The sequence below is a fragment of the Rana temporaria genome, chromosome 6, assembly GCF_905171775.1.
Source record: "Rana temporaria chromosome 6, aRanTem1.1, whole genome shotgun sequence".
NCBI lineage: Eukaryota > Metazoa > Chordata > Amphibia > Anura > Ranidae > Rana > Rana temporaria.
In genome coordinates, this window is record NC_053494.1 from 54,772,958 (window position 1) to 54,794,011 (window position 21,054).

The window sequence follows — 21,054 nt, forward strand, 5'->3', positions numbered from 1 at the left end:
CCTAAGATCCGACGGTGCAAGTCACTTACACTGTCGGATCTTAGGGAGATCTATGCGGAACCTGATTCTATGAATTAGGCGCATAGATACGACGGACGGAACTCAGAATACGTCGGATCATACGCCGTCTATCTATCTGAATCTGGGCCAGTGAGTATAACAAGCATTCTATGCTGCATATACGACTTTTTTTTTACTGTTGTTTTAAACACTTTAACATAAAAAGATCTCCAACACACATCACTCCTCATCACTAGAGAGTCCACAACTTCAATTACAGTGCTCAGCATAAATGAGTACACCCCTTTAGAGTAAGGCCAAATCCACAAAAGGGATACGCCGGCGTATCTACTGATACGCCGTCGTTCCCTGTTTCTATCTATGCGACTGATTCACAGAATCAGTTACGCATTATTCCTAAGATCCGCAGGTGTAATAGTTTTACACTGTCGGTATCTTAGGATGGAGTACCGCCGCCGCTGGGGGCATTTCTCGTCGAAATTCCCCGCGGGTATCAAATTAGCACGGAGATCCATGAAGCGGTTTCCTTTGTGAAGTCTCCGTAAGTTGTTAGTTTGCAAACGCAAAGATAGGGCTACTTTTACAAAGTGTAAAGTTAGTACACCATGTAAAAGTAGACCCTTCTTTCCCGCGACGCTGTCAAATTTTTTTTTAAATTTTTTTTTTTCCCGCCATCTCTTTTTTTTCCCGACGCAACTTTTTTTACCCGCGATTCACAAAACTCGGCGCAACGTAACTTCACGCAAACACGTCGGGAAAATTGCGTCGGGAGCATGCGCAGTACGTCGGCGTGGGAGCGCGCCTAATTTAAATGGGACTCGCCCCATTAGATTGGGCCCCCTTGCGCCGGACGGATTTAAGTTACACCGCTGAAAATTTCTAGGCAAGTGCTTTGTGGATCGGGCACTTAGGTAGAGATTTTGCGGCGGTGTAACTTAAATAGGAAAGTTAAGTTACGGCCGCTCGTTGTGGATCTGGCCCTAAGATTTTATCCAATATCTCAATGAACACAAGAACAAGTTCCAAAATGTTGACAAAACTGGCGTTTATAGAACACTAGCTGAATACCCGGCGTTGCCCGGTCTTGGGGAGGAAAATCATAGTAATATAAATATACCCATCTTTTATATAAGGGTGTAGGTAAGGGTTAATTTAACTGTCATCTATTTTTATTTGGCATATAAGTAATATGTGTACCAGGTATTATTGAAATATCTCCAGGCGTACAGAAGTTATGTGGGAACATACATTTCCCATTGATTTGCATGGGACTTTAAACAAAAACCCCGATCCTCACAAATGGGGGTAGTTAAGGGATAAATTAACTATCCTATAGTTTAAGTGGACATATAAGTAACATGTGACCAAGTGTTATGGAAATATCTACAGCCGTTTGGAAGTTATGAAGTAACATGTATTTCCCATAGAGTTGAATGGGACTTTAAAGAAAAACCCCGACCATGGCAAATGGGTGGGTAAGGGTTAAACCACCTATCCTATGTTTGTTGCTGACATATAAGTAACATGTGTGCCAAGTTTCATGTTAATATCTTTAGCCGTTTGGACAAGATGATGGAACATACATACATACATACATACATACATACATACATACATACATACATACGTTGAGTTTTATATATATATAGATTTGTTCAGCTTATTACATGGTAGGAAGTTTACTATTATAAAAAAACTTAGATTTCTCAAATTAGTTGATGCAAAAATGAATAGACACTACAACAAAAAAATACTACATCTACCCTGTTTCTCTCGAAAATAAGCCCTACCCCGAAAATAAGACCTAGCGTGAGTTTCTGGGATGGCTGCAATATAAGCCCTACCCCAAAAATAAGCCCTAGTTAAAGTCCTTGTAAAAACATGTAATCCGTTCTGTAAAAAGATTATATAATGTGCAGTGTGTCTCCCTTTTGTAACTTTATTGTGGAAAATACCTTATTTAAAGCACTGCTGGGCGCTCACGTGACCCGCCGGAGCTCTTCTTCTCTCCTTCCGGCTGATATCAGCTGTTTTTTTTTTTTTTTCAATAAAACTTTATTAAGCCCCTACCCACTGCAGTACTCAGAGTGGGGCTGACGTCATTGGGGATCTTGGCCCCTCCCTCTGCAGTATTTGGAGTAGGGAAGAAGAGCTCCAGTGGCTCACGTGAGCGGCAAGCGGCACTGTAAGTAAGGTATTTTCCACAATGTTACACAAGGAGACACACTACACATATTATCTTTTTACAGAACGGATTACATCATTTTATAAGGTCTTTAAACAAAGGTTTATTTTTGGGATTACAGAATTTCACAATGCTGACTCCAGAGCTGACAGGGGGAGAAACTTTTTTGTACATACCATAAATAAATAAGACATCCCCTGAAAATAAGCCCTAGTGTGTTTTTTGTAGCCAGAATTAATATAAGACCCGGTCTTATTTTCGGGGAAACACGGTAGTATTTTGTATGACCCCCATGATTTGTAAGGACAGCATCAAGCCTTCTAGGCATGAAATTAACAAGTTGGCGACATATTGCAACACCTATCTTTTTCAATTCTTCAAGAATGACCTCTTATAGAACCTGGATGCTGGATGGAGAGTGATGCTCAACTTGTGTCTTCAGACTTTCCAAAAGGGGTTCTATTGGGTTCAGATCAGAAGACATACTTGGTCACTGAATCACTTGCACCCTGTTCTTCAGAAACGCAACAGTGGCCTTAGATGCGCGTTTTGGAATATTGTTGTGACAGACCTATCCGGAACAGAGACTTTGGCCACTTTCACACTGGGCGCGGGAGGTGCGCTGGCGGTATAGCAGCGCTATTTTTCCCACGAAAAATAGCGCTATTCTGATGTTTTACCCTACAATAAGCTACGACTAGTGAATGGCAAAGCAAAGGGATCTTGGATTATGTGGTACCGGACGGAGGAGCGATACGGCGGACAGAATCATCTTGAGTACGGGGGTCCATCACAATTGTCGTGTTAGAAAAAAAAGTGTACCACGACCGAGAGCACGGAGCGATTGGTAGCATCTTCTCTTTCAATATAGAGCAGTACATCTGTGAATTCATGATACCATCAATGAAATGCAGATTCCCGACCCCAGCAGCCCCAAAGAATGATACTGTCACCACCATGTTTCACTGTAGGCATCATGCATTTTTCTTTGCACGCCTCACTTGCGACGCCGTACAGTTTTGAAGCCATCAGTTCCAAACACATTTATCTTGGTCTCATCACTCCAGAGTACAGAGTCCCAGTAGTCTGCTTTTTCAGCATTGGCCCTGGCAAATTCTAGGTGGGATTTTTTTGTGTATGGGCTTTAGGAGAGGCTTCCTTTGTGGACGACACCCATGTACACACCATTTTTCTGTAGTATATGTTGTATTGGGTCACAGGAAACAATCACCCCAGTTTGGCTTTCTGCTTCTTTAGCCAACTGCAGTGAACTTGCATGGCGATTTTCTTCAACCCTTCTCATCAGAAGATGCTTTTGTCAAGGTGTTAACTCTGTGGATGGCCTGGATGTCTCTGAGATGGTTACAGATCCCTGCATCATATTTTCTGTAGTATTTTGACTAAGTAAAAGATTTGCTGATCTTCTTGTAGCCTTCACCTTTTTTGTGTAAATAAAAATTTTCCTTTCTCAGGTCAGAACATTTCTCTACCATGTGGTGCAATTACTGACAGTATGAAATAGGAAGTGGTTTTCTTTGTTAAGTAATGCCCTTTTATAATCAACTGTCTAAAGAACACCCGTTTAACCACTTGCTCCCCTGGCCAATTCTGACACGTCGCTCCTACATGTAAAAATCTTTTATTTTTTTTGCTAGAAAATTACTCAGAACCCCCAAACATTATATGTTTTTTTTTTTAGCAAAGACCCTAGGAAATAAATGGCGGTCATTTCAACTTTTATCTTGCACGGTATTTGCGCAGTAAATTTTTCAAACGCATTTTTTTTTTAAAACGTTTCATGCATAAACAAAAAACTCTGTTTAGAGTTACAAAGGAGGTATAGCGCTAGAATTATTGCTCTCGCTCCAACGTTCACAGCAATACCTCTCGTGTGTTTAAAGATCGTTTACATATGTGGGCGCAATCTACGTATGCATTTGCTTCTGTACGCGAGGACGCTTTACATTTTATATTGTTGTTTATTTTACTTTTATTTGACCTTTTTGACACTTTTTTGATCACTTTTATCCCTTATACAAGGAATGTAAACATCCCTTGTAATGGGAGTAGTGCATGACAGGTCCTCTTTACAGTGATATCTGGGGTCAATAAGTCCCCAGATCTCACCTCTAGGCTGGGTAGCCTGAAAAAAAAAAAAAAAAAAAAAAAAAGGGATCCTGGATTCCCAGCCGAGACGGCGCCATTTTTTCAAATACAGAGAGCGGGCGGAACAATCACGCGGCGGGGGTTAATGATCAGAGAGAGAAAAAATGAGGGCACCCCTACATCAGTGTACAGTACTCACTCAGAGGCAGGAGGGACTGACTGGATGGATGGATGGATCAGACTCCATCTTTCCTTTCTTTTGGCTTTATCTTGAATATTCCCGCCCACATCCCTTAGGCAGCAGAACAGTGTCTGTCGGGGAGAGTGGGCGGGGCAGACACAGGAGGAGGACAAGAGGAGGGGGAGGAGTAGAAGCAGCTCCTCTCCTCTGCCATTAGATAAACTGGGCGTCCCCTCTCTGCCTGCAATCCCTTGGTCAGGGGAGGGCTGGCAGCCTTAGGCCTGAGGGGCAAGTCTAGTCAAGTGGCCCATTGAACCACTGAATCAGCTCACCATCCATCTGCTCCACATTGCCCGCAAAGAGAGGGAGACAGGGAGACTGCTCCACATTGCCCGCACAGGGAGACTGCTCCACATTGCCGAGAGAGAGAGAGAGAGAGAGAAAGAGAGAGAGAGAGAGAGAGAGAGAGAGAGAGAGAGAGAGAGAGAGAGAGAGAGAGAGAGAGAGAGAGAGAGAGACTGCTTCACATTGCCCGCACAGGGAGACTGCTCAACATTGCCGAGAGAAAGAGAGAAAGAGAGAGAGAGAGAGAGAGAGAGAGAGAGAGAGAGAGAGAGAAGAGAGAGAGAGAGAGAGAGAGGGAGAGGGAGAGAGAGGAGAGAGAGAGACTGCTTCACATTGCCTGCACAGGGAGACTGCTCCACATTGCCGAGAGAGAGAGAGAGAGAGAGAGAGAGAGAGAGAGAGAGAGAGAGAGAGAGAGAGAGAGAGAAGAGAGAGAGAGAGAGAGAGAGAGAGAGAGAGGAGGAGAGAGAGACTGCTTCACATTGCCTGCACAGGGAGACTGCTCAACATTGCCGAGAGAAAGAGAGAGAAAGAGAGAGAGAGAGAGAGAGAAGAAGAGAGAGAGAGAAGAGAGAAGAGAGAGAGAGAGGGAAGAGAGAGAGAGAGAGAGAAGATTGCTCCACATTGCCCGCAGAGAGGAGAAAGGAAGAAGGAAGACTGCTCCATATTGCCCGCACAGACTGCTGCACATTGTCCACACAGAGAGAGAGACTGCTCCACATTTCTGAGAAATCACTCCACATTGCTGGGAACAGAGAGAAATCGTTCCGACATTTCCGATGGTTGTACTGAAGACAGTTGATAGTTCGATTCTGTATAACCAGTCTGCACATTGATAGATTGATAGATTGAAATTTCTGATTGAACTGGCAGAATTTCAATATATCTATGATGGTCTAAGTCCACCAGTCTCTGAGATCAATAATATCCTCATATCTTCAGAAAGGGTTCTCCACTTGGTTGTAGAAATTCACTTTGAACTCCACCTTATTTCCAGAACTCTCATTATGTATTAGATGTGCAAAGAATAAGGTGAGAGAACATCTAATACCTAGTATAGAGAGTAATGAAAATGGAGTACAAAGTGACATATCTGGAGGGACTGGCTGAGGTTAAAACAGGCAGGGAGGAATAGGTATCACCTCCTCACTGTCTGTCAAATGCCTCTGAAAAGTGACCTGAGAATTGATCATTTTTTCAGTGGATAGCAGTGCCTGCTAAGAGTGCAAGAATTTTGGCTCACACTGGTTCTCAACATTTTTTTTTGGTGGGGAAGCAAGCAAACTGAACAAAAACATCAAAGCCACTGTGCCACATCAAATGCAGCCACTGTGACACCCCTCGCTGTCTGACCGACATTAACCCCATCTTGGTGGCGGGTCAGGCATGACTCTATCCATTTTACATATGGGGGTGGCATAATGGAGGGGGCAGTGCCCGTGCGCCCTTAATGGAAAGGCCGCCACTGTGGCGGTTTTCCATAGCCCCAGTCCCTCAGACTTCTAATTAGATTGTGCGTTTTTGCTGCATTTTTTGGAATTGCACCACAGATGCAGCATGCAGGACTTTTTGTGCACTTTCAGGACATGTAGAAAAAAATGTACAACCTAATAGAAGTCTATGGCAGGGATCCTCAAACTACGCCCTCCAGCTGTTGCGGAACTACACATCCCATGAGGCATTGTAAAACTCTGACATTTACAGACATGACTAGGCATGATGGGAATTTTAGTTCCTGAACAACTGGAGGGCCATAGTTTGAAGACCCATGGTCTATGGGACTGGAGGGTAACATGGAGGAAGACAGCATAACATGCCAAACACCAGCACTGCAGCCAAACTGCAGCATGCCAGTGTGAACCCACATCATAACATCTAGGAGGGCAAGAAACGGTCACAGGCTGTTGTAATATAACACTTAATATGCAGAGAGGGGGAGAGAGAGCAGGAAGGGAGGGAGGAGAAGCTCACTTGTTGTCACTTACCTGAATGGGACACAATGCACAGTCCCAGGAGTGTCACTTGTTTTTTTTTTCTAAGGCGTGGATGCTGAGCTGACTGCACTGTTAACTTTCCAGCCCACAAATCTTCACAGACAACACAGGGCTGCCAGGAGTGTGGGCGGGGAAAGAAAGAGCAGATCCACCCAGCCTCTGATACAGCTTTGTGTGGAGGAGGGAGGGGCTGGGCATATCTAACGCAGACTGTCAGCACTGACAGAATCACAGAACTCATTGCTGCAGTACTGAATCCGGCCGTGCCGTCACCCGAGCTGCCGCCCTCGGCCAGCTCAGCGGCCTTTCTGCAGGACATTGGAGCAGCCCAGGGGGCAAATGCATTCTTGCAACTCAGCCCAGTCCCCCCTGCCTTGGTACACCTCTGGGGAGACGTGACATGCGGGCAGCCGAGGGCGTATACGGGCCGCCGCGGCCCCGACATAACTGTTGGGGTGTACTCATTTATGCTGAGCACTATAATTAGAGAATATTATATATATATCCCGTGCAATTTTTTGCCCTGAAAAATCAGGGCAAAATCGTGGGTCGCGATATACACCGATACCCGCGCCGAGTTTGAATACTGCGCCGGCATATACCGAGCGCAGTACACTCGTGTATAGTCGGGCAGTCTCGGCTCCTCTCACGCTCACGTCCTGGACGTACAGGACGTAAGCGCGAGAGTAGCCGAGCCTGCCCGACTATACACGAGTGTACTGCGCTCGGTATATGCCGGCGCAGTATTCAAACTCGGCGCGGGAAAGCGGGAAACGAGCGGGGAGGACGCCGCAGAAGGACACTGGACCCGAAGAAGAGGACACCCGAAGCCGCAGACGGACGCCGGACCCGACGAGGCCGCCGATGGACGCCGCGCAAGACACCAAAACTGTAAGTAAAAAAATACCCGTGCGCAATACCCCGATAAATACAGTATATATATTATATATATATATTTATAATATATATATATATATAATATTAATATATATATATATATATATATCTATATATCTATCTCACACACACACCTGTAGACAGTCCAAGTTATTTAGTAAGCGGCGCGGCAAGTTTTTGCAGCTGTAATTTTTGGTCACAATTTTTTATGAAAAATTAAGAAATATATATATATTTTTTTTATACGGTCCCCAGTGCAGTACAGCAGCATCATATAACTGGTGTGGCGGTGATCAGGTGATATTTTTTTCAACACATTTTTTTTTTTTTTTTTAATACACTGACCAGAGCAATAAAAGTAACACTGTACTGTGAAGTGGCCAGGATTTATTTTTTATATGCACATTATGATTGAACACGTGCAGAGCCCGCCAGGAAGTGTGCACGGCGCTGTGCTAATCACAGCCAGGGAGACATTGTCCCGATGCTCGGCTGCAGGGATCGTGAAATGTCTCCCTGGCTGTTATTAGCGCAGCGCCGTGCACACTTCCTGGCGGGCTCTGCACGTGTTCTATGCAAACACGCCAGAGCTCATCCTTAGTTGTGAGTGGCCAGAGCTAATCACATGGTACAGATGGACTGTGATTGGCCCAGTCTGTTCCATGGGATCACTGACCAATCACAGCTAGCAACACAATTCTACCCAATGGATGGAATGAAAGGAGGCCATCCATTTACAATTGTCATGTGATCTGATGGTATCAGCAACAATCCAGTACCCCGATTAATCATCGGCTGTGTTTGCTGGACACAGCTGGTGACAGATCTTACTGCAGTGCAGCCCCACGGACACGTTCTGGGAGCATGTCAGACAACATCCACTCGGAACAACGAATGTCCTTCCCAGCCATCAATTGACAATAGGAAGTGTTTAAATAGCACCTGTGCTAAGCAGGTGACCTCTTGTGTTCAGTAGGCAGTAGTGCAGGCGCTCGGCACTCAATCTGGAAGCTAGTGGGATCACTGTAGCGGAAATCATACCAAAAGGAATTGTAATCGTTTGCATTACCAAAAATAGCAACATGGAACAGTAACTAACTAGTGGAATTACAAACAGCAGAAATAAAGACAGCACAATAATCAGTTACCACAAAACTAGATTAACAAATAACCATTTACCTCAAGGGATAATGTTCCTCTCACAGCTACTAAGATGGCTTCAGTTTTGTGATCAAGGGCAACAAAAAAGGGTATTTCATAGATCTAAAGTAAAAGATTTAGGAACACAATTACAAGAATTGTAAAAATACGTAATCACTGTTAAAATAGTGAGGCGCCTCTTTACTTTTCCTTACCCTGTTATGGAAGCTGATGTGGATGAAATCTCTGTACTGGAGTTTTGTTGTCTGCAAGATGGAGCCAAAATGGCAGTTAAGATCATCACCACCGACAATATCATGCTGGGCACTTCGGTTCTGGCAACTGAAATAAGATGTGATTGTTAAAGCGGAGGTTCTCCCTCAAATGAACTTTCCAGCATCCTTAAAGCGGAAGTAAACCCATCAATTTAACAGTTGAAAAAGCAGTTACATTCCTGGCATGCCGGGAATGCTAACTGTCACATTGGTTGTGCTCTCAACCAAACTGTCAAACCATCCAATGGCTGGTGTCATAACTGATCACATGTGCAGCACCATGGCAGTTGAAGATTAAACAGAGGCCAAGACGCACCTTAGCAGCCATCAATCAACTCCTCTTCGCTTAGAAACGCCCATTCCCCACAGGATTCCCCCTCGGAGCCGGAAAACAAGGGCTCATATAACGAAAAGTAAAAGTAAAAAAAAAAAAAAAAACAGCATACTGCAGATGTTTTCATATTAAAGCGGTTGTATACCCTCAGAATATTTTTTTCTTTTTTTTTTTCTTACCCCTATAAGGCAAAAGGCATAATGAGCTAGTATGCGGTGCATACTAGCTCATTCTGAAATAATTACCTTAGAATGAGGCGTCTGTAACTCACCTGGTCCACGCTGAGGTAGCCGACTTGTTCCCTTTAGCGGGTCTTCAGGGTATCGTGGCTCCAGCGCTGTGAGTGGCTGGAGCCGCAGTGTCGTCACTCCCGCGCGGGAGACTTCTTTCCGGCAAGGTCTGGCATCTGCCGGACTTTCAGCTGAGAATCCCATGTGCCGATGCAGTCTGCAGCTCATTGCGAGGGAATATCTCCTAAACCATACAGGTTTTTACCTACAGGTAACCTTATTATTATAGACTAAAACTGAGTATACAACCGCTTTAACTACCATTTTTGCTTGTTTTAACACAATATGAAGCACAGCCATCTTAAAACCGAAGTTATCCACAAACCAAGTATGCAACAAAAGGTTGCAATCTGATTACGTCACTCCACATAAAATCCTTTATTCAGCAGAACTGACACATGCGAGATGATCTCTATGATTAAAGGGGTTGTAAAGGCAAATGTTTTTCACCTTAATCACATCCGATGACGCGGCGTGGCGGGGGGCGGGGCCGAGTGATACAGTCGGCAGCTATGCCCGCCGCTGTATCACGGGAAGCGTGCCCGCAAAAGCTTTCCACCATGCAAGCTTGCTCGCATGAAGGTGGAAAGCTCTTGCGAGGAGGAGCCGAGACAGACGCCAGGGACCCCAGAAGACAGGGTTCGGGGACACTCTGTGCAAAATGAGCTGCACAGTGGAGGCAAGTATAACATGTTTGTTGTTTTACAAAAAAAAAAATACTTTAGTGTTCCTTTAAGCCCAACTGGGGTGAAACATGTCAGAGGAGTGGTCTTGGGAAGGGACTTTTAGTCTGCCAGTTCTGGCTGAAAAAGACTTTACGTGGGGTGATGTCATCAGAATGCAGCCTTCTGTTGGAGACTTGTAGCAGTGTATTGAACATAGACAGGCTCCTCAGGCTGGTTGACCTCTGGCTGGAGCAGCTCGTATTTCTTTGGATTCTACAACATTGATGATATTTGTTTTTCTCAATTCAGAAATCTTAAAATTTTAACAAAGTAGGCAGATCCATACGAATCATTCATTAATGCCTCTGGGCCAACTGTTCATCCAGAACTGAATGTGTATAGTGCAGATTATAGGATAAGATTATACTGTCATTTATTGCAATACAGTTGTTTTTGGCTTGTTGGCCATCATAAAAACTCACTAAATTTAAACCATGGCTCTCATGGAAAAGGGCTATGGAAGCAACAAAATACAACCAGACAGGTTAGAATGAGGCTGGCACACAGAATGTACCAAAAAGCCCTTCCACTGCACCCATGATAAGCACAAGAGGGAACTGCATGTCTAATGCCGCGTACACACGATCGGAAATTCCGACAAGAAAAGTCCAATGTGAGCTTTTGGTTTGAAATTCCGACCTTGTGTATGCTCCATCGGACTTTTGCCGTCGGAATGTCCGCCAACAAAAAATTGAGAGCAGGTTCTCCATTTTTTCTATCGGAAAATCTGCACATCTGTATGCAATTCATGCGCACAAAAAAAAAAAAACACGCATGCTCAGAATCAAGCAGAAGAGCTGAACTGCCTATTGAACTTCATTGATCTTGGCTCGTTGTACATCTTGCAAGTCGCCGCGTTCTTGACGGTCGGAATTTCTGACAAGATTTGTGTGACCGTGTGTATGCAACACAAGTTTGAGCCAACATTCCGCCAAAAAATCCACGGTTTTCTTTTCGGAATTTCCGAACGTGTATTACACCCTCAAATATACCCAAAAGTAAAACGTTTATTCCCTCATTGTAGGACATTGGTCAGACCAATGCAAAATTTGTTAATCAACCACTTAACGCCCGCCGCACGACTATTTTACATCCACAGAATGGCACGTACAGGCAGATGGGCGTATATATACGTCCCTGCCTTCTAGCAGGTCGGGGGTCCGATCGGGACCCCCCCCGCTGCGGCTTACCTCCGGGAGCGATCCGACTCGAGGGGACGACTGTTCGTTTCTGTCCGCCCCCTCGTGATCGCTTCCAGCCAATCCTGTGAGCCGCCGCCTTGTCACTTCCTCTGCCTGTAAAATGTAAACATAGGCAGAGGAAGTGATGCAGCTCTCATCTCGGCAGTATTTTCAAACCGCCGAGATGAGAGAAGAGTCACAGTAAGTCGCACCTAACACTACACATAGGCACATTTAACCCCTTCCGATCACCCCCCCCCCCACCCCCCTGTCACACTGTCACTGAATGCAGTGATCATATAAGTACTGATCACTGCATTTAGTGTCAGTGTGACAGTTAGTGTGACAGCCAGTTAGGTCCAGGGTAGCCCCTTCCCCCCCCTAATAAAGTTTTAACCCCTTGAACACCGCCCTAGTTAACCCTTTCACTCCCTATTGCCAGTGTCACTAAGCGATCATTTTTCTGATCGCTGTATTAGTGTCACTGTTGCCGCTAGGAAGCAAATTTTTTTTTTATTGCGATTTTTTTTACTAAAGACCTGTGGCTGAATACATTTTGGCCTAAATGTTTGACTAAAATTTAGTTTATTAAATTTTTCTTATAACAAAAAGTAAAAAATATTGATTTATTTCAAAAATGTCGCTCTATTTTTGTTTATAGCGCAAAAAATAAAAATCGCAGAGGCAATCAAATACCATAAAAATAAAGCTCTATTTGTGAGGAAAAGGACGCAAATTTTGTTTGGGAGCCACGTCGCACGACTGCGCAATTGTCTGTTAAAGCGACGCAGTCCCGAATTGTAAAAACGCCTCTGGGCATTTAGCAGCATATTGGTCCGGGGCTTAAGTGGTTATGGGCATTGATCATTTTTTTGTAAGCCACAGTTGAAGCAGATGTGGTAACTTCTTTTGTACACCTCTCTACTTCTGTTGGCTGTGGTAGGGAGATTATAATGAAGTCTCCTAATGGTCAGAACTTCCGAAAACAAATTCTTTGTACCATAAAAAGTGATGATGTACACTCACCATTCCCCGCACAGTTTGCACAGTCCAGTAAAGGGGCGGCTGTATACATAGAGTGGCCATCCATAGGCGGCAGCTGCAAACTGCATGTAGTGAGCCGCCTTATCCAACTCCACATCCAGGTCCTCTCTCTGCAATAATACAATGTGTTACAACACAACACTGATGGGGAAATTCAACTGACTGTTGTATAAAAATAGACAATAAAACTAAAAGCATGCAACGGTTTGCCACAGAGGTTGTTTTCTAGCGAGAACTGATGGGAAACACCTGATGGGAATTCTTCCAACTTTGGAAAGCTTGCCTCCCATTTTTTTGTTGCATCTCAAGGATATAAAGTGAAGCAAAATCTCCCAAGTGAAACAGAGGCAGCAAGAAATAACTTGGGATTTTAACCCTTCCTGCTCTTATAAAAAAAAAAAAAGAAAAAAAAAAAAGAAGTTTTGGCTTTACATACACCAACAATGTACATTATTGTTCACAGGTAGTTATATGGGTGCCGTTGTTGTAGTCAGTCAATATCACAAACAACCCCATTTTCCAGACTAAGGACATTCTTTGCACGGGCTTATACACAATATTATTTTAAAAAGGAAATGATTTCAGCAACTATGGAATAATGCAATGACACAGCTATGATGTCAGCAGAAATTCCCAAACAGACAAGCTATTACGCAAGAACTACCCTAGCCACATCCAATTTCGCCAACCCTAAGAAATATAAGTGATTCATGGCCATTGCCCTTTTGACTCTTATATACATATCATGAAGTATGTTTAGGACATACCGTATATACTAGAGTATAAGCCAATCCCGAATATAAGCTGAGGCACCTAATTTTACCACAAAAATAAAAAAATAATGGGAAAATGTATTGACTCGAGTATAAGCCTAGGGTGTCCATCTGCATGCCTCACTGTACCTCACTGTGCCCATGCCTCGACTGACGTTAATATGGGAGTCTATGGAAGGGGTGCCCAGGTTTGAAAAATACGGTGTGCATGTGTGCCAAGTTTGGGGTCCAGGGGACCTACGACCGACCGGTACCGGGTCCCCAAAGTCACTGGAAAATTACCATTTAACATGGGAGTCCATGGAAGGGTTGCCTGGGTTTGAAAAATCGGTGCTCCCCGGCCGTAGGTCACCCAGACAACAAACTTTGCACACTTGTAGAGGAAGAGTGGGGCTACATGTGTGCCAAGGTACCGGGTCCCCAAAGTCCGGGAATCAGGCGCAAAAAGGTGACTCGAGTATAAGCCGATGGGGGGGCATTTTCAGCACAAAAAAAATGTATATATATTATATATATATATATATCTGCTGAAAAACTTGGCTTATACTCGAGTATTCTGGATTTATTATGGACGATATCTTGAGGGTCCAATATACAGGGATATTAATGAATATAAATAAGACAAATCGGTATGGCCTCAGAAGAAAACATCATCTTAACGCACACCAAGTCTATCAGGGATCGCAAGTTCTCAGCCAACATGATGCGGGCTTCGCTGAATCTTGAATTTGTTGCACATTTTCCTCTGAAGTGTGTGGTCACCCTGACACTCTCCTTACATAGACACCACGATTCTTCAAATTGTTTATACAAATGACAAATGTTCTTTGCCACTGGTGGATCAATCCCGAAACCAAGCCTTGCTAAATTGAAAAACACAAATAGGTAGATTCAGAAAGAGTTAGGCCGGCTTATCAGTAGATAAGCCGGCCCAACTCTGAATCTACGCCGGCGTTTGTTTAAGCGTATGCTCAAACAGAGATACGCTTAAACAAAGCTAAGATAGGACGGCTTGCGCCGTTCTATCTTGGCTTGCAATTTTTCAGCTGGCCGCTAGATGGCGCTTCCATTGCGGCTGGCGTAATTATGTAAATGAGCGTGTACGCCGATTCCTGAACGTACGCCACGCGGAGTCGAATTACGTTGTTTCCGACCTATGAGGTGGAATAACAATGTTAAAGTATGGCCGCCGTTCCCCGCCGAGAGTTCGAAATTTTTACGTTGTTTGCGTAAGTCGTCCGCGAATCGGAGTTACGTAGTTTACGTCCGCGTTTAAATCAATAGGCCCGTACAGCGTACTTAGCCGCAATGCGCCCTGGGAAATGTAGGCGCCTGGCGCATGCGCAGTGTAGAAAATTGTCAAAAAACGTGAGGTCAAGCCTCATTTCCATACAACACGCCCCCCTCCAAGCAATTTGAATTAGGCGCCCTTACGCCAGCCGTGTTTACACTACGCCGCCCTAAGTAAGGAGGTAAGTGCTTTCCGAATCATGTACTCTCCTCTCTTACTTTAGGCGGCATAGTGTAAACACGCTAGGCTAACGCCGTCCTTAAGTTTAGGCGCCCCTACCTGAATCTACCCAAAAATGCCTTCTGTTGCATGGATATAAGGTTTTTAAAATGTGGGTCTTTTTGAAACGCACTGCATTTTAAAAGGTCATGGAATCACCCATATCTCCATTTGGAGAGAGAGGTATTGTAAGACTAGATGTTGTTTACAGTCATTGCTACACTTATGCAACTGGAGAGAACGTGGCAAGTGTGGAGTGTTCATAGGTTGTTTTTAATTTAACTATATTAAGCCCATGTAAATTGACTAGATGCCATAGCAAGGTCAGAGCTGGGTAGAAGATTATCCAGTATCAATGACATAGCTGGCAACAATAAAAACAGGCTAATGAATATTACATATGTGAATGCAGAGGAAAGAATGCCACAAATGCGTTAAGATAAGATAATATATAGATTGGTAGTCTCTGTAGGAAAAAGCGTAGTGACAATACTAATAACAAAAAAAAAAAAAAAAAAAGGTATATATTGTTGTTTTTTTTTTACTACAAACCACAATTCCTAAAAAGTTGGGACTCTACATAAAAACAGAATGAAAAGGATCTTCTTTTTTCCACCCTTTTTTTGGGCTTAAAATGCCCCCTTTGGCTTATACTCGAGTCAGTGTCGGTTATGAGCAGCGGTGCCGTAAAAAAAGACAGCTGTGGGCAGAAGCGTTGCCAGGGGGGGGGGGGGGGGTGGCGACACCTGGGTGGTAGCGGCGCCGATCCGCCGGGGGGGGGGGGGGGAGACGACGACGACGACACTCATCGGCAGAACACCGCACTGCTCGCTAACGCTCAGGACACACAGTCTCCCACTTTAGCAGAAAAAAAAAAAAACTCCGCTGTGCTATCCCGCGCTGTTCTGAGGTCTGTAAAGTTTTGTAAATGTAATCAAATAGACATGTGCTGGGGGGGGGCGCTATGGTAGGGGAGAGGGGGTCTGCATTGATGAGGGGGGTGTCTGTACTGCACTGATGAGGGGGTGTCTGCACTGCAATGTCCGCACATGCCTCTGACCCCTGTACAATGTCCGCACATGCCTCTGACCCCTGTACAATGTCCGCACATGCCTCTGACCCCTGTACAATGTCCGCACATGCCTCTGACCCCTGTACAATGTCCGCACATGCCTCTGACCCTGTACAATGTCCGCACATGCCTCTGACCCCTGTACAATGTCCGCACATGCCTCACCCCTGTACAATGTCCGCACATGCCTCTGACCCCTGTACAATGTCCGCACATGCCTCTGACCCCTGTACAATGTCTGCACATGCCTCTGCCTTGTATTGCAGAGGAATAGAGGGCATAAGTCTGACCAGGTCTAATACTGGATGCTGGTTTCTTAGAACACTAAATATTTTGCTGTACCAGTAGCTGCTGCATTTCTCATCCTAGGCTTATACTCGAGTCAATAAGTGTTCCCATTTTTTTGTGGTAACATTAGGTGCCTCAGCTTATACTCGATTCGGCTTTACAGTATGTTTTCGATTTTCATTGTGAATAAAATATCAAAATGTTTTAAACTGAGAAAATTTTACATTTTGAAATAAATGGCAGCGACATGTCTAAAAAAAGTTGAGTTAGGACAACAAAAAGTTGGCAACAAAAAGTTGGCAGAGTAAAATGGTATCAACAAGGAAAGCTGGAAGAACATTTTTGCAACTAGTAAGGTTAAAATTGGCAACAAATCATTAACATGATTGGGTATAAAAAAGAGCTTCTTAGAGAGCGAGAATCTCAGAAAAAGATGAGCAGAGGTTTACCAATCTGTGAAAAGCTGCGTCTAAAGTCGTCAAACAATTTCAGAATATTGTTCCTCAACGTAAAAGTGCAAAGACGTTAAATATATCGTCCTCTACAGCAGTGGTCATCAACCCCGTCCTCAGGGCCTACTAACAAGCCAGGTTTTATGTATTACCTTGGGGAGATGCAGACTAGAATATTTATTATTATTATTATTATTATATTTATTCAGTTATCTTGCAAACCTGGCCTGTTAGTGGGCCCTGAGGACAGGGTTGATGACCACTGATCTACAGTACATAAAAAATAAAGGAGGAGAGGGACCATAGGCGTGCGCACGGGGTGTGCCGGGTGTGCCTGGGCACACCCTAATCACCCCATGCTGTCTCCAGAGATCTGCTGCCTGTGAAACAATTTCCACAGGCAGCAAATCGTAATTTTGGCCAGAGCTGTTAAGTGCATGAAACTGTCCTCTAATGTCACTGCATGCAGGAAGAGAGACGAGCTCATGTTTGATGTTGGGGTGGGCGGGACTGAACAGTTAAAAAAAACAATCAATGGGATGGGGGTCTGGGCGGGCCGCTACATTCCTTTGGCTCCGCCCCCTCTCTGAAGCATCTCAATCGTTGGCTGGTGTTGAGGGAGCTTGGTCCCGCCCACTCCCGACATCGCGACTGTTCTGTGACTTACAACTCAGCCGCGATGTCGGGGTGGGCGGGACCAAGCTCCCTCAAAACCAGCCAATGACTGAGATGCTTCAGAGAGGGGGCAGAGCCAGAGGAATGTACCGCCCGCCCAGACCCATCCCATTGACTGTTTTTTTAACTGTTCGGTCCCGCTCACCCCACATCCCCTCTGACTTTTGACAACTGGTTTCTCTCCCTGCATGCAGCCAACGGCATTCCCATCAACCCCAGCACTGCCACTGATCACCCCCCCCAGCACTGCCACTGATCACCCCCCCCCCCCCCCAGCACTGCCACTGATTCTCCCCCCAGCACTGCCACTGATCACCCCCCCCCCCCAGCACTGCCACTGATCACCCCCCCCCCAGCACTGCCACTGATCACCCCCCCCCAGCACTGCCACTGATCACCCCCCCACCCCCCCCCCAGCACTGCCACTGATCACCCCCCCCCCAGCACTGCCACTGATCATCCCCCCCAGCACTGCCACTGATAATCCCCCCCCAGCACTGCCACTGATCATCCCCCCCAGCACTGCCACTGAGCCCATCAACCCCCAGCACTGCCACTGACACACCCCTCAAGCTGCCTCTGAGCCCATCAACCACCAGAACTGCCACTGGTCACCCCCCAGCACTGCCACTGATCACCCCCCCCCCAGCACTGCCACTGAGCCCATTAACTCCCAGCACTGCCACTGATCACCCCCCCCCAGCACTGCCACTGATCCCCCCCCCCCAGCACTGCCACTGATCACCCCCCCCAGCACTGCCACTGATCACCCCCCCCAGCACTGCCACTGATCACCCCCCCCAGCACTGCCACTGATCATCCCCCAGCACTGCCACTGATAATCCCCCCCCAGCACTGCCACTGATCCCCCCCCCAGCACTGCCACTGATCACCCCCCCCCAGCACTGCCACTGATCACCCCCCCCAGCACTGCCACTGAGCCCATCAACCCCCAGCACTGCCACTGACAACCCCTCAAGACTGCCTCTGAGCCCATCAACCACCAGAACTGCTACTGGTCACCCCCAGCACTGCCACTGATCACCCCCCCAGCACTGCCACTGAGCCCATTAACTCCCAGCACTGCCACTGATCACCCCTCAGCACTGCCTCTGAGCCCATTAACCCCCAGCACTGCCTCTGAGCCCATCAACCACCAGAACTGCCACTGGTCACCCCCCAGCACTGCTACTGAGCCCATCAACCCCCAGAACTGCCACTGATCATCCCCCAGCACTGCCACTGAGCCCATCAACCCCCCAGCACTGCTACTCCCCTCAGTGCAGTCACTGACCCCGTTACCCCCCCCCCCACCACAACTGCCACTGATCCCATTAACCCCTGCACTTTCACTGATCACTCCCCTCCAGAACTGCCACTGAACCTATTCCCCTCCCCCCACCACACTGCCAATTGATCCCATCTCCCCTTTCTCCTTCTGACCGGACCTGCCATAAGATGTAAAATGTATTGGAAGATTAAAAATTGTTTTAACACATTTCAAAATGTTTGTTAATATTTATTTAAAATAGTATATATATATATATATATATATATATATATATATACACACACACACACACACACACATACATACATACACACACACACACACACACACACAACATACATATATATACACACACACACACACACACACACACACACACACACACACACGCACGCGCGTTTGAGTTTTGGGGTGCACACCCTAATCCAATAGGCTGGGCACGCCTATGAGAGGGACCCATCTGCTTGTTATCAGCAACCATTTCAAAAGCCTGCATCTCTGATGGCATGAGGGTGCACAGTGCATATAGAATGGGCAGCTCGCTCACCTGGAAAGGCACCATCAATGCTGAAAGATATATCCAGGTTTTAGAGCAACATATGCTCGAGCAAGAATGGAACAACATTCCTCTCCTAAAACTCCAGCAATTGGTTTCCTCAGTTTCCAGACGTTTACAGGAGTGTTGATAAAAGAAGAGGGGGATGCCACAACCATTTTGGAATTAGAGTTGTACTTTGCCAGCTTTTTGAGACATGTTGCTGCTATCAATTTCAAAAATGACCTTATTTGTTTTCCTAAACATTGTACATTTTCTCAGTTTAAAACATTTAATATTCTTTCTATTGTGAATAAAATATGGGTTTATTCGATTTGCAAATCATTGCATTCTGTTTTTTTTTTTCTGGGGGTAAAATACATTATTAAAACTCATAGCCCTTTATACAGATCAGTGGATCAGTGTCGGGGGGGGGGGGGGTTGGTTCGGGAGAATGTTGCGGACATTTAATAATCGGCGTGCCACACACAGACAGACCAACTCGGTAATGTCCGCCATGATCTCGCTATCTCAGGAACAGGCAGAGACCACATAGAAGAGCGGCCCTGAGCAGGTAGATAGCGGGTGCATTCTGTTTTTACCCATTGTCCCAATATATTTGGTATTGGGGTTGCAGAGTGAAGGATTAAAGGCTCTTTTAGGCCGGATTCACACTAATGCGGTGCGTATTTCAGCTCTCTTATCTCTGCAGAGAGATAAGAGAACTGTTCAGCAGATCAGCTCCATTTTAGATGCGAATTTGGAGACCTGGGAGATGGGGGGGGAAGTGTATTGAGGTGAATGAGACAAATCCTGAAGAGAAATGAACACATCTGCGAATTAGGTGCGTACCCATAGAAGATAATGGGCCTGAATTTGCACCAGAGCGGCACCGCAATGCCTAGAAAACGCACACGTTTTTTCGGCAATGCGCAGTGCGAATGCATCGCACATATGTGAACCAGCCTCATTGAAATAAATGTATTTTATAATGTTATGGGGATTTAAATGCAGTTTAAGCCGCAACCAATTTGCATAGGTGTGAATCCGGCCCTACTCTTCCACTCCAGTGCTTTGTGCAGACATAGAGTAACAGCCACACCCCTTATTGCACATGTCATCGCCCAGACTGACCAAGTCTCTAAATTACTGAGGTTTTTTTGGGGAGGTTTTTTAGACTACACTGGCATAAGTAGACACCTTGCACCATAGCTGTAGTAGGACCACGACAATGAAGTTTAAACATATATGTCTGTCTATATGAAAATAAATATAATTTCTGTGATTTCATTGACAAGTTCTTACTGCAGAATGAGTTGGAGACTGGCAAAGCACTTCATCTGGATCACGGCTTAGCTCTACTTTGTCCTGCTCCTGGTGAAGGAGAGCCAGTCCTGCAGCAATGTCACTAGGAACCAAATCTGTGTCCTACAAGGAAAAGGTTAGTTATATATCAGTTATATCAGCACAAAAGGAGGACAACAGCTTTGTAAAACAATGAATAAAAAATAATCGACCAATTGCAGAAATGGAATTGGACAAATCGGAAGACTTAAATCTTGGTATCGGAAGATTCAAGTCTTGTAAAGTCATCCTAAACAAATGAGGAGTGTTCTTAAAGTGATAGTAAAGTCCAAAAAAAAATTCTATAAAATAACAACATGTCATACTAATTTGCTCTGGGTAGTGGATTTGCACAGAGCAGCCTAAATCCTTCTCTTCTCGGGTCCTCTTCAGCTC

The 21,054-nt window shown here is 45.3% G+C and overlaps 1 protein-coding gene across 1 annotated transcript in view; it reads right to left on the reverse strand.

Moving 5' to 3' along the window:
- Nucleotides 1–21,054, reverse strand: part of DAGLB (diacylglycerol lipase beta) — a 56,235-nt gene that overhangs the window by 17,506 nt on the left and 17,675 nt on the right. The window contains exons 3-6 of the mRNA XM_040358454.1: nucleotides 20,620–20,742; nucleotides 12,701–12,828; nucleotides 9,085–9,211; nucleotides 8,909–8,992 (exon numbers count right to left, since the gene is read on the reverse strand). Coding sequence (XP_040214388.1) covers nucleotides 8,909–8,992; nucleotides 9,085–9,211; nucleotides 12,701–12,828; nucleotides 20,620–20,742 — 462 coding nt within the window. The remainder of the gene's footprint in view (nucleotides 1–8,908; nucleotides 8,993–9,084; nucleotides 9,212–12,700; nucleotides 12,829–20,619; nucleotides 20,743–21,054) is intronic.